The sequence below is a fragment of the Lactuca sativa genome, chromosome 4 (genome assembly GCF_002870075.4).
Source record: "Lactuca sativa cultivar Salinas chromosome 4, Lsat_Salinas_v11, whole genome shotgun sequence".
Classification (NCBI taxonomy): Eukaryota; Viridiplantae; Streptophyta; class Magnoliopsida; order Asterales; family Asteraceae; genus Lactuca; species Lactuca sativa.
In genome coordinates, this window is record NC_056626.2 from 171,013,802 (window position 1) to 171,037,856 (window position 24,055).

General features: G+C 33.5%; 2 protein-coding genes across 3 annotated transcripts; both read right to left on the reverse strand.

Annotated features, from left to right (window-relative positions):
- Positions 1-13,091: 13,091 nt before the first annotated feature.
- Positions 13,092-14,231, reverse strand: LOC111897429 (jacalin-related lectin 19). Its single transcript, XM_023893393.3, has 3 exons — positions 14,155-14,231; positions 13,895-14,089; positions 13,092-13,649 (listed from the first exon to the last, which is right to left on the reverse strand). The coding sequence occupies exons 1-3, from the start codon at positions 14,155-14,157 to the stop codon at positions 13,290-13,292; spliced, it is 558 nt and encodes a 185-aa protein (XP_023749161.1). The 5' UTR covers positions 14,158-14,231; the 3' UTR covers positions 13,092-13,289.
- A 183-nt stretch (positions 14,232-14,414) lies between these two features.
- Positions 14,415-17,402, reverse strand: LOC111897430 (putative FBD-associated F-box protein At5g56400). 2 transcript variants are annotated; one of them, XM_023893395.2, is made up of 4 exons: positions 17,151-17,402; positions 15,120-16,591; positions 14,872-15,045; positions 14,415-14,697 (listed from the first exon to the last, which is right to left on the reverse strand). In XM_023893395.2, exons 2-4 carry the CDS (start codon positions 16,551-16,553, stop codon positions 14,527-14,529), a joined length of 1,779 nt encoding a protein of 592 aa, XP_023749163.1. In that variant the 5' UTR covers positions 16,554-16,591; positions 17,151-17,402; the 3' UTR covers positions 14,415-14,526. The 2 variants fall into 2 exon arrangements, with proteins under 2 accessions (XP_023749163.1, XP_023749162.1); XM_023893394.2 differs by having other exon boundaries at positions 17,182-17,401.
- Positions 17,403-24,055: the final 6,653 nt, after the last annotated feature.

A 24,055-nucleotide genomic window follows, 5' to 3' on the forward strand; every position in this document is an offset into this window, starting at 1 on the left:
CGATAATCACTAACTGGGCAATGGATCGTCTTCATGTTCCCATCATGGCGAATTCTCTTCTCTCCTCCATCGCTACTTTTCACACAACCAAAATCATAGTCACAGATCCCACCAAGTACTCTTTTATTGGCTCTATTCCTGAAACCATGCTTTCTCATGTCTCTACAGCAAGTAATGTTCTACAACAATACAGGAAGATTCCCTCTTCAGGCCCAAGGGAGCTTACGCCGGCCATGGTTCGCTCCATTGAAGAAGCTGACAAACCAGCGAAAAGGGCCAAGAAAACTGAAACTGAGAAGGAGGCACCGGTTTCCAAATCAACCAAGGGGAAAACCCCTAAAAAGCGAAAGTCTGACAAGGCTGCTACATCACAGGCTCAACCGAAGAAACAAAAGAAGCCTGCCAGGAAGCTCATACTCCAATCCTCCAGTGATTCAGACTCAGAGTATGTTCCTCCCAAACATAGATCTGCTCCTTCTTCAGAATCTGAGGGCGAAAGCTCAGATAATAAGGCTTCGGGTCGAGGTGATACTCCCCCTCACTCCCCTACCCCAGAAATTCCTGTTCGCTCCCACCCTCCTTCCCCTCCACCTGTAACCATCCCAGTATCCATCCCTCCGATATTTCCTATTCCAACCACTCAACCATCCACTACAATTCCCATCCCCACTCCCATATTCACAAACACTACTACCACAACTTCAACCACAGGAGCTCATTCTACCGCTCCCACTCCACCCGTTACAACCGAACCACCTATCACAACCAAACCTCCAGCCACATCCACAGAAACCACCCCTGTTCTAGGCGGTGAGGACTTGGAATTTGATTCCACGTATTTTAGTCCTTACCATGTACAGAGTGACGATGATGATGATGAGCCTGTTACAAAGCGTCATCTCAAAGCAGTAAACGAGAAACTTGCTCAACTGCTCTCATCCTCTTCCTCTGGAGCTTACTCTGAAGCTGCTTTAAAGGCCTTGTTCTCATTTGTTGTTCAAGAGCACAGTGCCTCACTCTCTGTTGCAGCTAAAGCTATTGAAGCCACCACTTCCCAATGTCAACAAGCGTCTCTTGCAGTTGAGGCTTCTACCAAGGAGTGTAAGGAAGCGACCGCAAAAGTAGATAAACTAGTTTCTGACGCTCACCATTTTCTAGATTCTTTGCAGGCGGCTGCTAAGAAGAATGCTCAAACCATCAATGCTTCGGTGGATAACCTTCAACAGTCCCTTCAGTCTGAAAGGTCCAACCTTGAAGTTGCACGCCAAGCGATCGAAGCTGCCAATGAGTCTCTACATGCTAACGTCAATGATCGCCTGACTCAACTTGAGGCAGAATTAGCTGTAGAGAATCGCATCATGGATGAGCTTGACAAACGAACTTCACAGCTAAAAATGCAAAATTACAAGTTGCATACTGCTACCGCTGAGCTTAATGACCTAAAGTCAGAAAGGGAGGTCATTCGGAGTTCTGCTGCTGATGTACACTCCATCCTCCTTCGTCTCCTTGAAGCGCACGATCCAATCATCACCATTACGATCAGACAGAACTTGGCTAACAAGCTTAGGCCAGCATTGGACATCCCTTAGTCGTATTGAGGGTGTTCTGGTGACTGGTGTCCAGCCGAAACAAGGGGGAGAGAAGGAAACAACTCAACCTCCTCCTGGACTGAAACCATCTACTGAACCGAAGGGTAATGAAGCTTCAGTCAATAACAAGGAGAAAAAGAAGAAGAAGATTGGGGAGGATGACACAAACAATGAAGATGACGTCTATGCTGAGAATCCTGAAAAGCCTTTTCAGAAGGCAAAGCCCTCTGAGAAAGAGCTGGAAGAAAAATACAAGAAATAACAGGTTGAGCTCGAGCAAAAACGAAAGGAGACGGAGCTCCTAGAAAAGAAGAAGTCCATTTTTCCTGTCTGGACTATAGATTCGCTTCAAAGGTGTGCTATTGATGAGCCCATCATACTTTGGCTTGAGCCTGTTATGTCATTTGGGCTCGAGAACTCCAAGGACGCACAATTTGACATGCCAATCACGCGAAAGGCATTCATCTTTTGCTGCTTTAATTCAACTGCTGCAATTCCTTCCCCAGACCCGAAGGTAGATAGGGATCTGCTGGAGTTCTACTTGGAGTTTGCTCAACCCCAGTACTTGACCTGGAGTTCGAAGAAGATTACTCTGTCAAGGTTTTGAAGCCCTACTCAGCGGGGAAGTTTATTAACGTTAAATTCAAAGTGACTCGAGGCACCAAAGGCTCAGTTCAAAACTTCACCCTTGCTGATCTACCGAACCTTAATCCCCACGACTGGATACTCCTCAACAACATTCTTCTGTCAAATCCAAGGGAGTACCAGCCAATAATTGACCATGTCAAGCGAATGCTTGTGTGCTACATTCACGAGGTAGCGAAGATGGACCAAGAGATTGCTTTTGCCATTCACAAGCGAACCACGATCAAGACTATGGGTAAATCAGGCAATGTCAATACGATTTTCAAGGGGAAGATTGATTCGAAGTACCACACGGTTATGTTCATCAGAGGCGAAGGTCATAAATGTCTGTTCGCTCTCGTTGACAAACACGTCTTCTCGACTTCTTGCCTGGAGCATATCTTGGAGATCATTCAAAGGTGTGATTAGAACAGTGCAGCTGACAAGAAGTTGTTCACTAATATGCTGAGGTGGTATATCCATTTTAGGCAGACACTTCTTGCAATAATTCCTCGGTTGTTCAAAGTAATAAAGACGGTGAAGCCAACACAGAAGAAATAATCTCTCGCCTCATTTGACGCAAAGTGGGAGATTTTTGGGATTATTATGTTGCGTCATGGGCTCGGTCCTTAGCCCAGTTTTGATTGCCGGTTTGGGCCTGTCCAACCGTGCATTTTTTTTGTTCTAGGGTTTAGTATATAAGCAGCATGCATGTAGTATTAGATGACAACGCTTTAATTATTTTTCTCACTGAGTTTTGTAAAACCCTAGCTCGCCTCTACAGTAGAAGTTCTTTGTCGAGCTCTGCTGAGGCATGTCTTTGTTGAATCATAAGCACACATTTGATTTTATTGTGTGTTCATACTCTTACTATGTTTGTCTTGTTTGATTTTCATATTCTTACCTGTGAAAGATCTAATCGATCTAGAGTTTAATTCTTATCAAGATCCTTTCACGAAGCTCTGAGTAGGGTTAAACACAACCAGCATGCAAGGAGCATTGGCTTGAGTGACGATGTTAGTTTTAGTGGTTAGTTGATAGGTTGAAATTTTGTAACAAAATAAATGTAATTGATTTTGCTGAATGAATAATGGAGAATTATTTATGACTATGGTTACTACCTTTTTCAATTGTTTATTCTTGTGTTTCATGTTGCATGTTTTACTTCCTGAATGATTTGATTATTCAAAATTTCATAGTTACTCATACTTTTAGAAGTAAGTGATGAATTAAGATTTTCATGAATAGATTATAGATTGTCTATGGAGATTAGACATTGCAATGGGTTGCTACAATATTCATGAGTACTTTGAGAAATGGAGATATTGAGTATTGGATAAACCCACAATCTAAGAATTACTTCACAAATTTTATCACAAGTAATTATGAGAGGAAATAACTTTTATTATTCAAACGGATACATGTAAGTTGTAATTTACAAGTCAGTTGTGCATTGGTATTACGAAAACGCATTAGTAACATGATTTTATAAAACTTAGTGTCATGTATGATTTGGTGAGTAAAATATATAAGTATATAAGTCGAAATTTATTGATTCCTTTTTCCCTAACGGGAAAAATGATATCTTTGGCACCCTCGGTGGTTTGGTGTTGACATTATAGTGTTGGTCCTAGCCAGGACTGAATTGATGTCTTCAATTGGTAGTCTAACGAGGTCATGACAAATCAAGAAATTGGGAAACAAAATTTTGGACAAGAGATTGATTATAATCCATGTCTCATGTCCATACTATATCTTGAAGAATGAAGGAATGTTTGATCACTTATCTTAGGGCAAATGTTTGATTGGATCAAAGTTCGACAGTTGCTTCGAAAAGCACACTTTGTTGTTTAATTTAGAAGTTATGCTTGCAATTGTAGTTAAAGCCTTATCCAAGTGGGAGAATGTTGGATTAAGATGTCTAAGTCAATAACTAACTTGGTATATACTTGAGTTAAAAGCAAAGTCATTTTGGGGTTGCCCTCAAAACTAGTAATTGACTATATTGACTTTTGGGGAGAGAGACTGATTTATTGATTTATTATATGATTAATAAATAGAAATAATTAACCTTTTAATATATTATGTAATTAATATATTAATTAGAAATTGTATTATTCAATTAATATATAATCATAAATTAATAGGAATTAATTTTGGGATTAATTGAATTAGTTAAAAGTGTAGGGACTTAAGTTGTAATTATTCAATAGTTAAACAAGAGAGGTTCCAAAACCTTCCATGGGTCATTAACTGTATTTTGGATTTTTTTTAAGGGTTTTAAATTAATCCTTTAAGATAATCAAGCAGTTGGATAATTACCAAATTTGAAATATTAATATAATATTCAAATTAGGGTTTTCAAGGCTCCTTGTATCAGCTATAAATAGAGCCCCTTGACTCCTTATTTTCGTCCACCCTTGCACTCAAAGGAATAGCGAAAATTCTACTCTCCCTTCCTCTCTGCTCGAGTGTTTTAATTGTTAGGGTTTGAGTATAAACCATTAGAGGCATTGAATTTCTAGTGCTTGCTTTCTAAGACATTTCAAGAGGGAATTATTTTGATTATTTGTTTATTGTTATAATAATCAAAAGGTATGTAAACCCTAATCATTTGTTAATTTCGATTATAGTAGGGCCTCCTTAGGGTTCTTTGACGTTTATAGATTATGGTTATCAACAGAGAAAACATAGATCTAAATAGTTTGCATGTGAGCTTAAGAGTTAAGTTAGTTCACCTCTTGCTTTGGATTATAACCTATAAAACTGATTAGTAGTAAAATTAAATCAAATAAACATAAAATTGTAAATATTTTTAATGCACGACCCATAAATTCTCAAACATACACAAATGTGTGACCTCATCAAAATTTCTCCATGTCAGACAAACAGAATTATAGAATTAATATATGATATACATGATCTAAAGTCACTCAACCTTATCATTAAACCTACAAAATAAGTATAGTTATAACATCAATAATCAACATGCTTTTAATAATAAATAAATATCATGCATCAACCCATTCAATCGGTACATTGTAAGAAGCATAAGTAAGAAATGTATATGCGACATTTAATCCATTCCCATTAGTCTCATTGTTCCCATCATCCTTACCATCATACTTATAACCCTAATTGTTATATATGGTCTCTAATTTTTATAATTAATGAAATGTGTGAGTCTTATGTTTATTGTGTTGGAAGTATACTCATGGTCACAACAAGTTGATCATATTTTTATAAATAGTAGGATCCTTTTGAATTACATGCAAGACATGATTTAAACATAAAATGACAAAAGGAAAATCAACGATACTAGTTTGTTAACTTGTCACCTTATAGTAAGTTAATTAGAAACTAAAGAAACTAAAAGGGTCTAAGTATAACTATGTTGGAGTTAAATTAGTAATTATTTATCCCTTGAATTAAGGGATAAATACTTAATTAAAATAAAGATAATGAAGAAAACACAACACTAAGCTTGGTCGTCTAGGTAGGAATCGACTCTCTCCTAAATTCATTCTTCTTCATGTTTTGTTCAAGCTTGTGGCCCTTTCTCCAAATAGGTTCGGGTTGTCAAGTTCTAGATAACAATGGAAGAATGGTGTTGTCTAACTGCTTGATCGTGATATTGGGTGCTTCCACAAGAGAGGATATCTGGTTTGGGATCTTTAATCATCCAAGAAGAAAGAAAAGAAATTAAACATAAGAAAGGTATAATTATCATCTTAACTTTCTAGCTCTTTTAGTTGCAAGGAATCACTGAATATATGATCCTTGTGGATTCTTGTTTTTATAGTTGTTTATGTTGTGTGTTATTTCAATGTACTGAAAATTAATCATAATCCAACCCATTGGTCCATACATTACCCATATTGGCCCCACTACTACTCCCATACGTATATACCTAATAACACTACCATTAGGAATTAGCAGTGTCCTTATCCTCTACGAATACAAAGAAATATTTACTCATGTTTTCTAAACTCTCCCGTACTACCACTAACTCTTATTGGACTCGACCATATTCTTCTAGAGTATCATCTGAACGAGCCATATGTAGATATAAAAAACATGTACTTAACAAAAGAAGGATGGTTAGATATATAGTTTAAATTATAAACAACAAATTAAAATGGTGATATCATATGATAAAAAAAAATACTTAAAATAGACATATCCTATGATATCAAGCAATTTAAAACGGAAAACAATAAAAAATGTTCTTAAGTGTCTAGAAAAATGGTCAGGTAAATCAAGTTCGTCTTCATTAGTTTATGTATCTTCAAACTTTGAAAACTATATGTCCTTATTAGTCCTTTCTTCATTTTGTATTGATACATTTTTAAAGAATTCTATATATGTGGTTCATTATTACTTTCTTCATTCATATATTAACTTCGTTCCTCAATCTTAAAGTGGTTTATTTCCATGTTTTAATTATCCTCAAGTTCACATATAGATTCAAGGATTTCATATATTCCTATTTATTTTGTCTTGAAAACAACTGACCAATCTTTCAAATCCTTTTTCATGGAAGGGTATGGTTTATGTTGGTCCTATATAATGCAATAAATATATTGTTAACATACATGCTTGGTGAAACTAAATAAAATCATATTAATCAACTTTGAAAGTATTGAATAATCTGAGACACACTTTAGGTTATTGACAAAATTTCTGATATCGAATTGAGACCTAAATAATAACCCTCGATGATCATAAAATAGAACTATGTAATAACATTGACTAGAATTACATAAATACTAATATAATGCAGCTGATCATTCGAAATTGTCGGGATACTTTTGTTGTTATCTTAAATTTGGATGGTTTGATCCTGATTAGTATATTTGAACTTGAACAATCTTTATCTTTAAGAATTTCAAATAAACATACATTATTGAACCGCCTTCAGAAGATAAGACTTCTAGACGCTAAACTATCTAGCATTTAGGAGGCTCAAGATATCAAAGGAATTTCAAACTGTCTAAATTAGCCTATAAAATTAAGTTCTTAATGCAAAACTCAATCAAATCAAGATGGAAACTAATAGAAACATAATTATAATGTCTTGTCAATCATTAAACTATAAGCTTCAACCTTAGTAATGCATAGTATCCTTTTTCTAGTTGTGATGTAATATTCTAAAATGTTAATTATGTTAAGATATTGAATGGAACATAATAAGTTTAGGGGTGGTTTTGGCACAAGACTTTCAAAATGTAAGAAATGGAATAGTGTAAGAATTGATATTTATAAATGACAAGAGTTAGACTTTTTTATGTTTAAGAATTAAGTATATACGGGTGGAATATAAAATACATTATGTATTAAGATGGAAGTAAAACAAGGATATGACAACTACAGAAAATGTGTTTGTACATATTCATTACGGAACAAAAAGGATTATGATTTCCAATTAATGAATTTTTGTTGGACCATATTGTTTATGCAGTTCTTAATAGAAGTGTATAAGTTTATAAGGCATATAGTAAGAATCACGATGGATACGTAAGAGAAATTGATGAAACATATAAGTTCCAAAATTAATAAGCACTCATGTTTAGGGTTACGAGAATTGAGTATAAGTAAATAATAAATATGATCTAAAAGTTGTAATGTGTATTTGAGATAATAAAGGGGATAATTCACAAATAATCAAGTCCTTTAAAGTTAAAATGAAAAATTCATGACATTTTGAAAATAAACTTTTAACTAGTGTTTGACAATATCGATACCCAATATCCTATCCTATTTTTGATGCTATGTATTTCAGAATTGTAGGCATCAAATAGATTGATTCTTTATTTTAGAATTCTGCCAAGATAATAAGGAAACCGTAGAAAAAAGAATCAATCTAATAAAAAATTGTATTAGAGAGTTACGAGTGTTTACAGTTGATGAAAAATATTGCATGAGCTAATGAAATTACATCGCCTAAATTGGGACATCTGGAACAAAACACGACCTGTGTTTTTTTATGTACAAAAAATGCAGACCATGTAACTTGGTCATCAATTCTAATTGAAGATGCATGCTTGTATGTTAGAGTTAATGTTAGATTGTGACAATCGTCAATTTCGAGTCAAGTCAAAGTCAACAAGTCAAACCGATCGACTCGTTTAACCTTGTGTATTGGAGTGTACGTTATGTAATTACTGCATAACTCACTATTTTAATGAGAAAACATCACTTGGAAAAGTTCGTGTGTTTAAATTTCCTAAGCCTTAGTGCTAAACAATGAACCAAACTGATAAAACAATGTTACATACTCATTGGGAGTGGGTAAGATCCTTAAACATGACTTAACGGGGTTCATGGACCTTGCGTTGCGGAGCCAAACACTCACCATTGTCACACATGAAACCTCTCTCAATCGTTTTCACTCTATCTCTCTTTATCGAGAATCTCTCCCAAATCTCTCTTTGTATGAGAAATCTCTCCAAGAATGTGAAATCTCTCCCAAATCTCTCTCAAAAGTTTTCGTAACTTTTTGAAGTCATGCGGGTCATTCCGACCCTTAACGGGGTCAAAAACCGCTTAAAACGGGGTAAAAACGAATAAAATAGGCTTAAGGACCTGAAACCCTCTTATTAGGGCCGAAGCCTCTTAGGACCCGAAAGTCCTCTTAGGGACCGAAACCAAGAGGACCGAACATTTGCTGAACCGAAAGCCTTCTCAGAACCGAACCCGAAGGGTCCTCTCAGGACCGAACCTCGCACACACACCCGAACCCGAAGGTATTGTTCACTTCGGTCCATTTCGGTTCTGATGCCTTTGGACCGAGCCCTTCGCTCCCTGCTTACCTTCGCTTTCTTTCACTTCCGGCTCAGCATCAGAGGGGACCGAACCTCGGCCTGTACCGAGAGGTCTCGCTGGGAAGCTTCTTTTCTCCCGGTTTTCGTCTAGTTTTGCGTTTTAGGCCCGATTTTAATTGTTTTAACACGGGATTTTCACCCAAAACTTTATTTTAACATGTAAGACCCCTTAATTATTGGTTAATCACGTTTTTAAGGATAAAACATTATCCAAGAAGAGTGGGTGAAGTGCAAAGGTGGAGTGTTGACTTTCCTTTATTCTATGACACAAGCAACCCCCATACCCACTCCATGCCTAACCCACACTCCTCCCCACCATACCTTGTCACTTCCTTGTACCTTTTGCCTCTCTCACAAGCCATCCCCACGTTTTTGGGGCTGGTCACTCAACCTCTCTCCTCATTTTCTTTCAATTGCTCTCATTTCACCAAAGATCCAACTCCACTTTTCTCTCAAACTTTTCTCTCTGATTCGAGATCCCAAGGCTGATCATCAAGTGTTCTCCCACTCTTGGTAAGTATAATCCATCCTTCTTGTGATTAATACACTTCATTCTAATCCAATCATCGATTCCTTACACAAACATCATCACGTTCATGTTAGATCTTCGAATCTCCAAGTGATCTTTCAAGTGTTCTTGAGTTAAACACGTCCATTCTTCAACAATCATCTACTGAAATCACTCAAGGTAAGTTCATACGCCTACATTTTCATGTTTTCTCAAGTTTTTAGGCGGGGAATACAAGTTAAAACACCATGAACATAACTAAACTTTTCTAACAGCTTTCATCAGAAAAGTTGGGCTCCATTCACGAACTGTTTTGGACAACTTAAACATTTTTGCTTTCAAAACTGTTTTAGGTGCATGTATTTCAAGTTTTTATCTTTAAAATGACTACTTGCACATCTCCATACGATTTTTCTATAATTTATGGTGATTTTTACAAAACTGTTTATCGTTTCAAACATCAATCCGGACTAGTCTGTGATTATGGACTTGTTCACACAAGTTAGAGGTCACTAAAAATTATGGAAACATTTATGAATAAAGTAGACTCATTTTCCAAACTCTCAGAAGTTACAGAACTTGATTTGGACATTTTATGATTTTTCTACAAATTTTCCAATAACAGTTATAGAAAATGTTATTAACAGAAAAACACTATCAATTTCATTTCACCTTGTAACATGTTGAGCAAGGTATATATCATTATGTGATTATGTGTTATTGCAATATATGACATTTTTGTATTAGTATCTAGATATACACCAGTTAACAAATGGATTTTTACTAGATAAAGCATAGAAATAACAAAGTGTTATAATTAAAGTACACCCATTACATACAAACGTTTTATTAAACTATGTTAAGTATAGTTTATGTACTTTACTATTTCTACCCTTGTTTTGATAAACTATAATAGGTATAGTTTATGATACATTACAAAATACATATATTTCAGAAGGGTACATTTATACAAAAGGGAACTTTCATTACGTTAAGTGTAAATTCGTTAATGACTTTGTGAGACATCCCCTTCGCATTAATCATAAGTCCTGTATTGTAACCAGAGTCTCCTGGAGGGAGAGCGTGATAGTTGTATATAGATCTATATTGGGCATGACAAACCCACACCTGAGCTGCATGCAACAGCTAGACCGGCAGGTCTGAGGTGACAAATGTCATAACAGTTCTGACGCCTGAAGAACGTCGTTTTCAGGCCATCTAGGTCATAGCATGGTTATAATAGCTCACAGAAAGCATTAACAAACATAAGAATTTACGGGAATTTCATTGACATCATACACGTTATGTTGAATTAAACTCATATTATTTTCTGTAAATAAGGAATATTACTTATACGTTACGGTCTTTGTGTATATAAGACTACAGTACACATTTTTAAGGAAAATTATCGGAATTTCCTGGAACAACCATACATTTAAGAGACAAGGTTTTCATAAATTGCATACAAAAGCTTATGAACTCACCAACCATTGTGTTGACACTTTTTCAAACAACTTGTATTCTCAGGAAATCACTAAACAGGAAACCATGTGCATTTTGAGGATGGGACGTTAAGGCGTCAAACATTTCATATTTTTGTCAACATATTGTAATTGATTTTGAAACATGTAACACTTACAATGATGTAACTCTTTCAATTATATATATGTTGGTTGTGTTTATTTTCATCACTATTGCCATTATTGTTATGATACTATACATGAAGTCCTCCACCCCCGGACGTTTCCGCCATCCTTGGTTTGGGGGTGTGACATAGATCATGGTGTTTTGGATCATGAAATCGGGTTATCTATAAATAAAGTAAATAAATGAAGGTTTGATGGGTAAAAGGGAAGAAAACTCATGAACCTTGGAATATGTCTTGTATATGAGTACAAGTCTTAATTATGATGATGAATTGAGTATAGTAAACATATTTTACCATAAAACATGAAGGTTAAAGCTTGTAGAATATGATATGTGAATTGTGGATTTTGACCTAAAACCCTAGCTTGGTAATTTGCTAGATAATTGTGTTAGGTTATGAGCATACTAACACTCCTATGGTGTACATGCAACCCTAAATACCTTGGATCTATGTTTTTCTCTATTATACATGCAAATATCAATTTCCAAGATATGTATCCTAATTAGCATATTATGAAGTACAAGTAATATAAAATCTAGTAGAATTACATACCTCTTTGTTGGTGCTTGATTCCATGGAGCTCAAGAGCCTAGTGCCCAAAAAGTGACACCTCAAATGATTCACACAACACCATGAACATTTGGAATAATCATGAGAGAAGATATGAGTCTCATCACTCTATGAAATCGGCTTGCCCTCTATGTTGTACACCGGTGCCGATTTCACTAACAGTGGGGTCTTTATATAGTGTGCACATTAGGGTTACACCATGTAACCCATGTCTTTACCCATTCCTTATGATCCATGGGTTTTAACCTCCATGGAGTATCCATGGGCCACCACATGGGTTAAACCCAACATAAGAAATCATGGATCACAAGCCCACACATATAAGAATCAATGATTTACATAATCAATCCTCATATATTTAATTAGTCTCTTTTGATCACCAAATTAATTCTTGATCAATACTAATTAAATAATATGATTTCATATTAATATATTAGAACTTAAAATATATTAATATGTCACAAATATCTTCTTCTCATTAAAAGGTCTTCCCAAATGTTCCGATGTCATGCAACCCAAATGGACCATGTCGGGTCGGGTCAAGTATATACCAATTATAGTTATGGACTTAGACATTAATCCAACAAATTGAAATTGAGCGAGTATCTTTATAAATTAAAATCACATGAACATGTTATCCATGATTTTTAACATGTTGCAAGTAGTGAGTTATGGTTCAAAGTTATGACATGAAAAAGGTATTAGATAGACGAAAGCTAAAACTGAATTATAGGTTGAATTGGACCCTTATTACTAGAAATGATTTCTTATGAGTATTAACGATTGTATATATAGGGATTGCAGAAAATTGGTTATGAAGTACCAAGTGAAGGAAAATGTATTTGTTAGTTGACACCAACTACAAAAAGTGAGTACATGTGGATTTTTCACAATGGGGTTCATGGCTTAATTATGAGTTTTTAACTCTATGGGTTCTTTTGAAATGATAAATTGATGTCCTTGAATGATTTAGAAAAGACAAAAACATACTTAACTCTTACTTACTTAATGTTTTAAGGTGACTTTGGTCTAATAATGGTAATAAAACTTGTGGATATTTTACTATGCAAAATTGTATATTATATTTCATGCATATCATAACACTTGTGAGATTGAAATGTGAAGAAAAGTGATGTTTATGACATACAATCTGTTCTAGTAGTTTCCCTTCTTCTATGAGGATCTCTGAATTCAATACTCCATATTTCGTCAATATATCATACAAAGAGAAATCAAAGCATGTATCATACTATGGCATGCTAAACCAACAAACAAACAAATGATTTCATCGCTAACAACCCTAAGCCTGCAAAAAAAAAACCCCAATTAAAGAAAAACAAAACAACAATTTGACCAAATCTACTCTTATAGCCAAAAGACTGAACTTTTATTTTATCATATGTATGCTTTTAAAAAAAAATATTACAACACCATACGTAAAAAATACAAAACACAAAAGAAATTATAAAATGCATCAAACAAACTCAACAAAACACAGACATAACAATTAACAAATGGAACAATACTCATATTCCCCAAGTATAACCTTTGGAGCCCTTAGTTTTCTTTTGTTCAGAGTCTTTGATAGCAAAAGCATTAAGCCCTTGAAACATGGTTTGGACTCTTTGAAAGAGGCTCACTTTAGTACTCGATAAGTAAAACCCAATTGAATCCAAAAACCATCCACTTCTTCCATAAAACCCTACAACATGACCTCCATTTGCTATAAAATTAAAAGGTGTCCCTTCTTCAACTCCAAATGGTCCAAACGTTCTTTGGTTGCTCTTAAAAGTAAGTGATCGAATCACAGGGCCACCTCCGTACACCACGGGGCAATAATGTCCACTAACACTAATTAAAATCTCCTCGGGAAATTGCAACTTAATCTGAATATAATAATTAATATTTAGTAAGCTGATATGGTTTGTTATTACAATATATATATATATATATATATATATATATATATATATATATATATATATATATATATATATATATATATATATATATATATATATATATATATATATATATATATATGTTATTTTATGAAAATAAAGTTTAATCAAAGATACATTGCTTAAAGCTTAAAAATATTTTATTTTATGAAGAAAGGGCCAAAATGAACCTGAGCAGCTTTAGTTCCTCCCATTCCACCATGTTTTTCACCCAAAAATGGTTTCCCAAACTTATCATAAGTAACACAAATTGAATCAATGCAACTTCCATATACAATACTAATTTCTCGAATACCACTATGGACTCCATCATTCCAAGAACACCCTCCATTTCCTCCCCATGGTCCTAATTCTATACTCTTATCCTGTTGTATTCGAATAGGATTAAAACATGTTTTCAAAAATATTAACAAGTAAAATAGTTTCATACCATGGTGAGTGAGTCCAAGAAATTGATGTAAAGAAAAAGATATAATAATAATAATAATAATCTTAGCACACAAATTGCCGACAATATATAGAGCAAACAAAATCCGAATCCGATTCCAATTCTAATTCACATTCCACACAAAAAACATCTGCCGTAGTTAGTGGAATAAAAAAAAAAAAAAGGATAGTTAGTGGCTTCTTGCTTTTCCTTTTGCATATATACCTTGGTTGGATTAATAAACTTATGAAGAACGATGCATGTTGAACTAAAGAAAAACGATTTATATAAATAAATATTACTAATTGTGTTGAATAAACATTCAAATACATCATAATGTATTTCTAAATAACACAATTTTTAACATGTAGATCTCTATGATTTCCATGTAAATTGGAAAGTAGTTTGTTGTAGTTGTTGAGATGTTTCATCTCCTTCAAAAACCACCATTTTGACATCTTTAATGAAATGAAGCCAGCATTTCTTTGAGTAATATGTACAGCATTTGGGATTCTTTTCTCTTGACATTATCTTCTCCTTTACAAACTATAATAAAAAAAAAATTAAATAATATTGGTTAGAACAAGTGGAATAGAATTTAGTAAATACAATTTAAATAAAATAGACTTTTTTATTTATGTTTATGTGTTTTTGTTTATTGTAAATATATATAATTATATAGGAAAATCAAATCATTTCCTAGAGGCTAACTAAGACTACCTTTAAAAACTCACTACTGGAAGATGACACCAACGACAAAGTCTTTGGTCGAGACATTCGTAGTAAATTACCAATATACCCCTTCATCTTCACATGAGACTTTATAAGTTCTATCTTCAGATCATGTGATGTCAGATATGGAACGTTGTTCAATTCTTCATGGATAGTAACATTCTTCAAACACCATAAAACCAAATAAATATTCATTCACAAAAGAAAATGAAATAAATAAATAAACATTAAAATACCTTATTAGAGCTAACAACCATCTTCCAATCTCCCTTCCTCCTAAACTTCATTAAAAAGATCAACAACTCCTTCAAAGGGACAAACTTGTCTTTTTTATTTTGTAGATTTAATTTAGCCTCACACAAACCTCCAACACTCATGCAAGAAAATGGCATCCTCTCACCAAAATACTCTAACACAGACAAATTTGGTGCATCAATAATAACATCCTCTACATTTTTGCATCTAATCACAGATAATTCCTTGAGTTTCATACTCAATATGGTTATTCTCTCAAGATAATCACATTCTCTTAAAGCTATCTTTTCAAGGTTATCAAACTTTATAATCATTTCTTGAAACTCCTCATCTGTAAGATTTGAATCTTTCAAAGTCAAACACTTCAAATTTTCACAATCTCCTATGTTTATTTCACAAAACCATGACTTTTTCCCAATATATAAAAAGCTTGTAAGACTAGGAACCTCAAGGTTAATCACCACAAGTCCATGGCACTCGTGTAACTCAACCCTAGTTAGTTTAACTGGAGTTGATATCTCCAGATGGCCTATTCCTCTACAATGTACTAGTCTTAGATCTTCAACCAATGGGCATCCACGAATAAAACTCGGGATCACATTTTTATCTACATGAGAGTTTTTTATGGAAAGTTCTTTTAAATTGTGTAGATTAATGATAACCTCATTATCAAACTTGCAACCAGATAGCCTTAGTGAAGTTAGTGTAGAGGAAGTGAGGATGAAATTTGGTAACATGTAATGCTTCTTTTTCTTCTCTTCTACATGAATCTCTAGTTCTTTGACATTTCTTTTTATAGCTGAATATACCCATTTATTAGTGTAGAGTTTCAACTTGGGATTAATTTGAGACAAAGAAATCTTGAATTTATGTATCCTGACCATTGGATCAAGTTTGGATGCTAAGGAGTTGTCAACAAAAGTTATGAATTTCTCAGTGTGATCTCCTCCTGATGTTTTAAACCTCTTTTGGTCAAAGTTAAAGAAGAAAAATGAAGCCCAGATTGACCTCCATTTCTTAGATAATGCAGTGATTCGGGCAACGTCTCTCGGGCAGTGGAGAAGAGAGAGGATGTGATGGATGATGGGTTCGGGCAGTTCTGAGATTCGGTCAGTGGGTTCAACTACTTCATCTACTTTATCAACCTTTTCCATCTTTTGTTTCTTTCTACTACTGATTACTTTCTTAAAGATGGATGAAAGTTTTCTCTTTGATTTTCTGGTAGTTGTGAATGGTGTGTAACTTGGGATACCTTTCTTGTTTTGTATGTTTGGCTTCTTACTGCGTCCCACTTGATTGCCTAAACTAGATGAATGTTCTGTTTTTTGCTTCTTTCTGTTGATCTTCAAAAGCTTTTTAGAGATGCTTCTCTTCAGTTGTCTATCAATTATCAGCCACCTGGTTTTCATGAACATTTTCTGTTTACTAAACTATCTGGATAGCCTATGGCAACCTGAATTTTCACATATATGAAACGCATGTCAAAAGTCAAAACACCACAAAGAAGCCTAAAAGCTAATTGATGTGGTTCAGGGTAAAACCAGCACAACAGTTATTCAATCAAATGTAAACAAATCCGGAAAAAGCCTAAGATTAGAAAACATAGATCAATTACTTAACACATGAGTGTAAGTGCATTGTTCATACTAATATAAGAGCGATAGTTTATCATCAATACATCTACGATCACTTTAACAACAGCCTTTATATGTATTGATCCTTCAATAAATAAGAGCAACACTTGTTTTCACTAGAATTTTCTCAAAACCGATCAGTGAATATAATCATCTTCGAAAACGAGCGAATTAGATTCATCGAAGTAAGGAAACTGTAGCGTTTTATAAAAATCGAAAAACTCAATAGTGCATTCGCAATTCTAAAAGTCCGATCAATTTAGATCAAAAGTTTAAAAGAACAATTTTGATACACAAATCGAATAAAATTTCATTATATTAGGGCAAATCAGAGTAATTAAACAGAATTCCAATTAAGTGAGGGTGTTCATAACCCACCATCGAGAATGATAAAAATTTGCGCAAGAACCTGTGTATGGCTCGGCGATGGGATCGCTCCGGCCGCCGTCTCGGTTTTCCTGCTTCTGCTGCACCGTTTTTCTCTCAAGTGTATAACAAGTTAACACCACGGGTCGGTTAACATCCCGTGGCCAAAAACTGAAAACGTATTCTAGAATTGGACTTGTAAATTCTGGCCCATTAGTAAACATGTATTTAAACTTTAGAAATAAACTAAAGTGACATAAAATTAAAGAAAAATATAAAATTAGCGTAATCTCTACTCTAAAATATAGCCAAAAATCTAGTATTTAATTCAAAACTAGTAATTTGTCCGTTGCGCTTTGCGAGTGCGTAAATACGTTTTGTACGTTGAATTTTGAAGATTGTATTGATAAAAGCCGAGTATCATTGCATTTGAAACCAAATTATATATATTACAAGGGATAAACATGAAAAGTTAGAAAATACAAACGTTCAAAATGATATATTACAAAGCTAAAAGTGAAATTAGGACAAAAAAAAACAAACAAACAAACAAACAGAAGTTAAATTGCCAAGTGGAATTAAGGCAAAAAAAAAAAAAAAAAGAGGGAAAAAACTTGTGTCAAAATTGCCAAGTAAAAATAAGACAAAAGGCAAGTAAACATCGGGAAAATGAGTTTCTTTGCCAACCCGAGCTAGCTTGAGAGGTTATTGTCTTTTGGAGTAGAAGCCCTAGTCCAAACATGGGCAAAGGAGTTTCTAATTTTAAAGTTACTAACAAACTAACTATCTAATCCGTCATTTAAAAAAAATGTAAAAATAAGACAAAAAAAAAGAACTAAAAGTGGCAACTAAATTTGTTGGGGACGTTGGAAATTAATATCTAGTCATACTATCATATCATATCATACCATACTATCATCATACATTATAGATACTTATAAAGCTAGCATTTTTCCTTAAACCTCAAGCATTTGAAACCCCCATAAAAATTTGCAAACACCTCATGCATTTGAAACCTCCTACTTTAATGAATATCAATCAAAAGTCTCTTAATAATGATTAACAATTCAAAGGTTTTATAACTTATATAATATATTTAATAAACAATTAATGAATACTATACTATAAAAAGGTCAATTTTTTTGAGTAGACACAAAAATACAAATCACATACAAAACTCACAAAGAAAACAAGTTTAAAGTTTTTTGTGTTAGTTTGAGGGCTTTGAACAATTTTTCGAGCCATGTTATTATGTTGAAGTTTTAATTTGTAAGTTTGTTATATACTAATTCTTTTTTGTATTTTCTTGATTTGAGTATTCTTTTAAGAATATCATTGTATGTTGTGAAATTTTAATGTAAATTACATTAGATTCATGTTATCGATCATATGTTATAGAAGGTGATATATATAATATTTAATTAACTATTGTATACATGTTTGTATGTTCATGTTGCTTCAAAACAATAATTAATTAAAAATCATGGATATGTCATATTATCCATGTAAACCTTTTTTAAGTTGCAAATTGTTTATCTTATCACTTTATATTTTAGTATATGTTTAACATTTTAATTATAATAATAAGTGTTTTTTAAAATTTCTTTCACTTATTAATAATAACAAGTGGTTTTAAAATTAATAAGCAATAATTATAAATAATAAAATCAAATTACATGGATATCACTGGCGGATCTACATTGGATCCCGGGGTATCCCGGGATGCCCCTCAAAAAAATTTTAGTAGTATAACTTTTTGCAAAAAATTTTGTTTATTTTGCGTTCCTTAATATAAATGTGTTTTGCGAAAAAATAACAAAAGCTCTAGTTGGTTCAGTTGGTTATGATGACATAGTGTTTTTTCGGAGGTTGGAAGTTCGAATCTTGGGCTTAACATATGTTAATTTTTTTGTTTATCAGTTTCTATCATATATCCTTTCAACTTTTTTCTTATTTCTTATAATTCTAAAATTGTCCCACATCGGCCATAAACGGAAACATAGCCCCTATACATCTGTTATATAAGCAACACAAGATTCTCAATTCTCTAACAAGTTAAACCTTTGAATGGGTTTGGGTTTAAACCCGAAACTGAGTTTGGAAAACTGAAAAACCGAGAAACCGAACCCATTGGTTCGGGATACCCCTTTACATTGACCTTGGCTCCGCCAATGATGGATATGTCATATTATCCATGCAAAACTCTTTTGAAATGCAAATTGTCTATCTTATCATTTTATTATTTAGTGTATGTTTCACATTTTAATAATAACATTAAGTGTTTCTTAAAAGTCTTCTTTAACTTATTATTAATAATAAGTGGCTTAAAATTAATGAATAACAATTTTAAATGATAATAACATCAAATTATAAATTACATTTAGCTATAAATAAATTGTATTTTAAATGAACATCATTATTGAAATCAAAAAATAATCGCATAAGTAAAAATATAATTAATCAATAAGAATAATTGTTAAAAATAATACTAAATAGATAATTATATTTAATTCTATTAATGAGGAATGTGGGTTGATGTCAATGAATATTATTTTTCAAAATAATAGAGATTTTATATATATATATATATATATATATATATATATATATGTGTGTGTGTGTGTGTGTGTGTGTCTATATATATATATATATATACATATATATATATATATATATATATATATATATATATATATATTAGTGTAAAAATATTATCTCAAAGTTACTGTCAATAACATAACCATTTTAAACATACATTTTTAATATTTTAACAATATATTTTTACTCTTCGCTGCACAATGCACGGGAATTCTTCTAGTACTATACTTATAAAGGATGCATTTTTCTTTGAATTTCATGCATTTGAAACCCTCACAAAAATTTGCAAGTACCTCATGCATTTGAAACCACCTATTTTAATGAATACCACTCAAAAGTCTTTTAATAATGATTAACAATTCAAAGGTTTTATAACTTATATAATATATTTAATAAACAATTAATAGATAATCTACTATAAAAAGGTCAATCTCTTTGAGTAGACACACAAATACAAAACACATACAAAATTCACAAAGAAAACAATTTTAAAAGTTTTGTGTTGGTTTGACGGATTTGGACCATTTTTTGAGCCACGTTATTATGTTAAAGTTTTTAATTTGCAAGTTTGTTATATTCTAATTTTTTTTGATATTTTCTTGGTTTAAATATACTTTTAAGAATCTCATTGTATGTTGTGGTTGAAATTTTAATGTAAATTATATTAGATTCATGTTATCAAACATATGTTATGGAAGGTGATATATAATATTTAATTAACTGTTGTATACATGTTTGTATGTTCATGTTGCTTCAAAGCAATAATTAATTAAAAATCATGGATAAGTCATATTATCCATATTATCCACGTAAGTTTCTTTTAAAATGCAAATTGTCTATATTATCACTTTATATTTTAGTAAATGTTTAACATTTTAATTATAATAATAAGTGCTTTGTAAAAGTTTTTTTCACTTATTAATAGTTACAAGTGGTTTGAAAATTAATGAACAATAATTAAAAATATTAAAATCAAATTATAAAAATCATGGATATGTCATATTATCCATTCAAGTCTCTTTTGAAATGCAAATTGTCTATCTTATCACTTTATTATTGGCGTTTGTTTCACATTTTGATAATAATATTAACTGTTTCTTAAAAGTCTTCTTTAACTTATTATTAATAATAAGTGGTTTAAAATTAATGAATAAAAATTTTAAATGATAATAACATCAAATTATAAATTACATTTAGCTAAAAATAAATTGTATTTTAAATGAATATCATTATTGAATTTAGAAAATGATCGCATAAGTAAAAATATAATTAATCAGTCATAATAATTGTTACAAATAATATTAAATAGATAATTATATTTAATTATACTAATGAGAAATGTGGGTTGATGTCAATGAATATTATTATTCAAAATAATTGATATTGTGTGTGCGTGCGTGTGTGTGTGTGTGTGTGTATATATATATATATATATATATATATATAGGGAAAAAATCAAATGAGAACACCTAAAATGTTGAGAACGCGAGAACATGTATATTCTTTTGTGATTCTATGTATTCATTTGTGGAGAAATGATAAGTTTTTATGCACAATCAGCATGAATATGTTTTTTATCTTCAGTTGAAATTAAATGCGTAAAAATATATCATTTCTCCACAAATGAATACATAGAATTGCAAATGAATATACTTTGTTTTCGCGTTCTCAACCTTTTTGGTGTTCTCATTTGATCCTATATATATATATATATATATATATATATATATATATATATATATATATATATATATATATTAGTGTAAAAATAATATCTCAAAGTTAATGTCAATAATATAACCATTTTAAACATATGTTTTTCAATATTTTAACAATATATATTTAAGTTGTGCTGCGCAACGCGCGAAAATTCGTCTAATATAGTATATGTAACATCCCAAATTCTAGACTAAAAATTTCGTTTTAATTAAGTTATTATATAAAACCAACAGTATAAAAACATTCATATTAATATTTCATGTCAAACCTAAGTGTCAATAATCAAAACATATTATAACAAAACCATATCAGAGTGTAATCCCAAAGATCTCATGTGCGAAAAAATAATGTGATGTGCTGCGATCGAGCCGACTCCTTTCCTTGAAAACAAGGTACCTGAAACCAAAACTGAAAACCGTAAGCACGAAGCTTAGTGAGTTCCCCAGATACCACATACCATATATTCCAACTGGTTCATACATGCCATACATAACCAAGAACCATACATAACTAACATATCCATAATCAAGTAAGGTGCTATGTGCCAAACATAGTCTTGCAGTTATGCCATGGGCCGCACGTGGTCTTCCTGGTCAAGCCTGGGGCCACTCCCTCCGTTTTACAGACAAGTGCCAAGGGCCACCCCCTGGTCTTCCATGCAAGCATCACCAAGACAACTATACATACTACTATACTAGGCAACTCAGCATATAGTGTACCAGGAGCCACCTCCCGGTCTTTCATACATAATAGCATACAGTGCGCCAAGAGCCACCTCCTGGTCTTTTGTACATAATAGCATATAGTGCACCAGGAGCTACCTCCTGGTCTTTCATACATATTTCCTAGGGCTAACCCCCAGGTCTTGCTGCCATACGTAATAACATATTGTGTGCCAGGAGCCGTCTCCTGGTCTTTCATGCATAATGCCTAGGGCTAACCCCTGGGTCTTCATATCATACATAAACTAAATGGGTCAGCATTGTGGCCGTAGACCTATACAAACAATGAGGAGACTCACCTCGCACTACTGAAAACTCGCAGAACACCCCTGACTGCTAACCAGCAACTTCTGAACCGCTGAACTTTCGGCTTCCCGAACTATCAATACCCAAAATAACATTTGGATCAATAATCCAAAAGTCAACCCTGGTCAAACTTGGTCAAAGTCAACATCCAGTTAACCTGACTCGCCGAGTTGTTCTACCAACTCGTCGAGTCCATACTCCTCCAACCCCATACAACCCCAAATCCACTCGTCGAGTCTAGCAATAACTTGACGGGTTCTCCTTGAACCACTCAATCGGAACCAACTTCATCCGACTGGCCGAGTTCATCCTTGAACTCGTCGAGTTCATCATCCACATATGAATGTGTCTAGATTGTGACTCGCCGAGTTGTATAAACAACTCATCGAGTCCATCCTCATACCTAATGAGATTGCCTTAGACTCACCGAGTTCTTCCTTGAACTCGTCGAGTACAGTGAACTTCATGACCATTATAGACTCAGACTGGCTGAGTCCCTTTCCAATCTCAACTCATACCTTTAACAGAAGGGTTTTGGGGCAAGAACTGGCTTGACTCGCCGAGTCCCATAACTGACTCGCTGAGTCTCTCTATGTCCAACACTATTCCGACAATTTCAGACAAGCTCGAGGCATCCAAGTCCCAGATCTGGCCTCCTAGGGTCAAGATATCACACAAAGCTGCTACCTTTGCACCCCTGCATGACCCTTTTTGCTCAAAAGGCCATAATAACTACTTAAACTTTGCATTGGGAGTTTTAATGGAATAAAGCTTCCACCTTTATCCTTTTACTACTCAAGACACTCCTAGATCTGAAAGGATCTAGATTGGGGACGTCCAAATCCCACAAGAGATCATCCTTGATCCATAAACTTCATAAAAAGGGACATAAAGTGATCTAACAAGCTAGAAGTCAAGGAAGGAACTTGATTACCAAAATGAGCAACAAGTGGAGTGAGTATTTTGGATCTACTCCTTCTTCCTTGAACCTCCAACCTTCTTCTTGTTCCTCCAAGCTTCAAGAATGCTCCAAAAGTCTGAAAATGACTCACAACTCAAGGGAGGCTGTAGGGTTTTTGTTCTGGAATTGAGAGAGAGTATCAAGGGGCTAATAAAGGCTACAATGTTCCTTAAATAGGGTGCAATGCCCTCATTTAGGGTGTAACAACCGAAAAAATTTCACCCAATTTAAATTTTTCAAAAACAACCCAATTCCATTAAAGTTATTACAAAAAGGTTTTCAATACAATTTATTTAAAGTATTCCCAGAATCACATCACGACAAAACATGAGGAGCGGTAAGATCACGCTTTCTCCTTGCCACGGTCTCCTGAAGAACCTGAAAAACATTAAACCACAACTGTAAGCCCGAAAGCTTAGTGAGATATCCCCAAAATACCAACCACATATACCATACACGCATAACATGCCATAACATATCTGATCACAGAACAACCATGTACTTCAGGTCTACTATGTGACTGGTCTGCTGCACCGGCCAACAGTCCACCTGGTCCACCCTCCGAGTCTAGCCATATACATCGAGTCTGTAGTGTGATTGGTCCGCCCGCA

What these genes read in the sequence shown, in the direction of transcription:
- LOC111897429 (XM_023893393.3), bottom strand. An exon ending in GAGGAACTAAAGCTGCTCAG is followed by an intron (nt 13,650 to 13,894) that starts GTTCATTTTGGC and finishes TATTATATTCAG; the next exon opens with ATTAAGTTGCAATTTCCCGA.
- LOC111897430 (XM_023893395.2), bottom strand. Translation starts at nt 16,553, where the DNA reads ATGTTCATGAAAACCAGGTGGCTGATAATTGATAGACAACTGAAGAGA. An exon ending in TGGTTGTTAGCTCTAATAAG is followed by an intron (nt 15,046 to 15,119) that starts GTATTTTAATGT and finishes TGGTGTTTGAAG; the next exon opens with AATGTTACTATCCATGAAGA. An exon ending in CCAGTAGTGAGTTTTTAAAG is followed by an intron (nt 14,698 to 14,871) that starts GTAGTCTTAGTT and finishes TTTTTATTATAG; the next exon opens with TTTGTAAAGGAGAAGATAAT.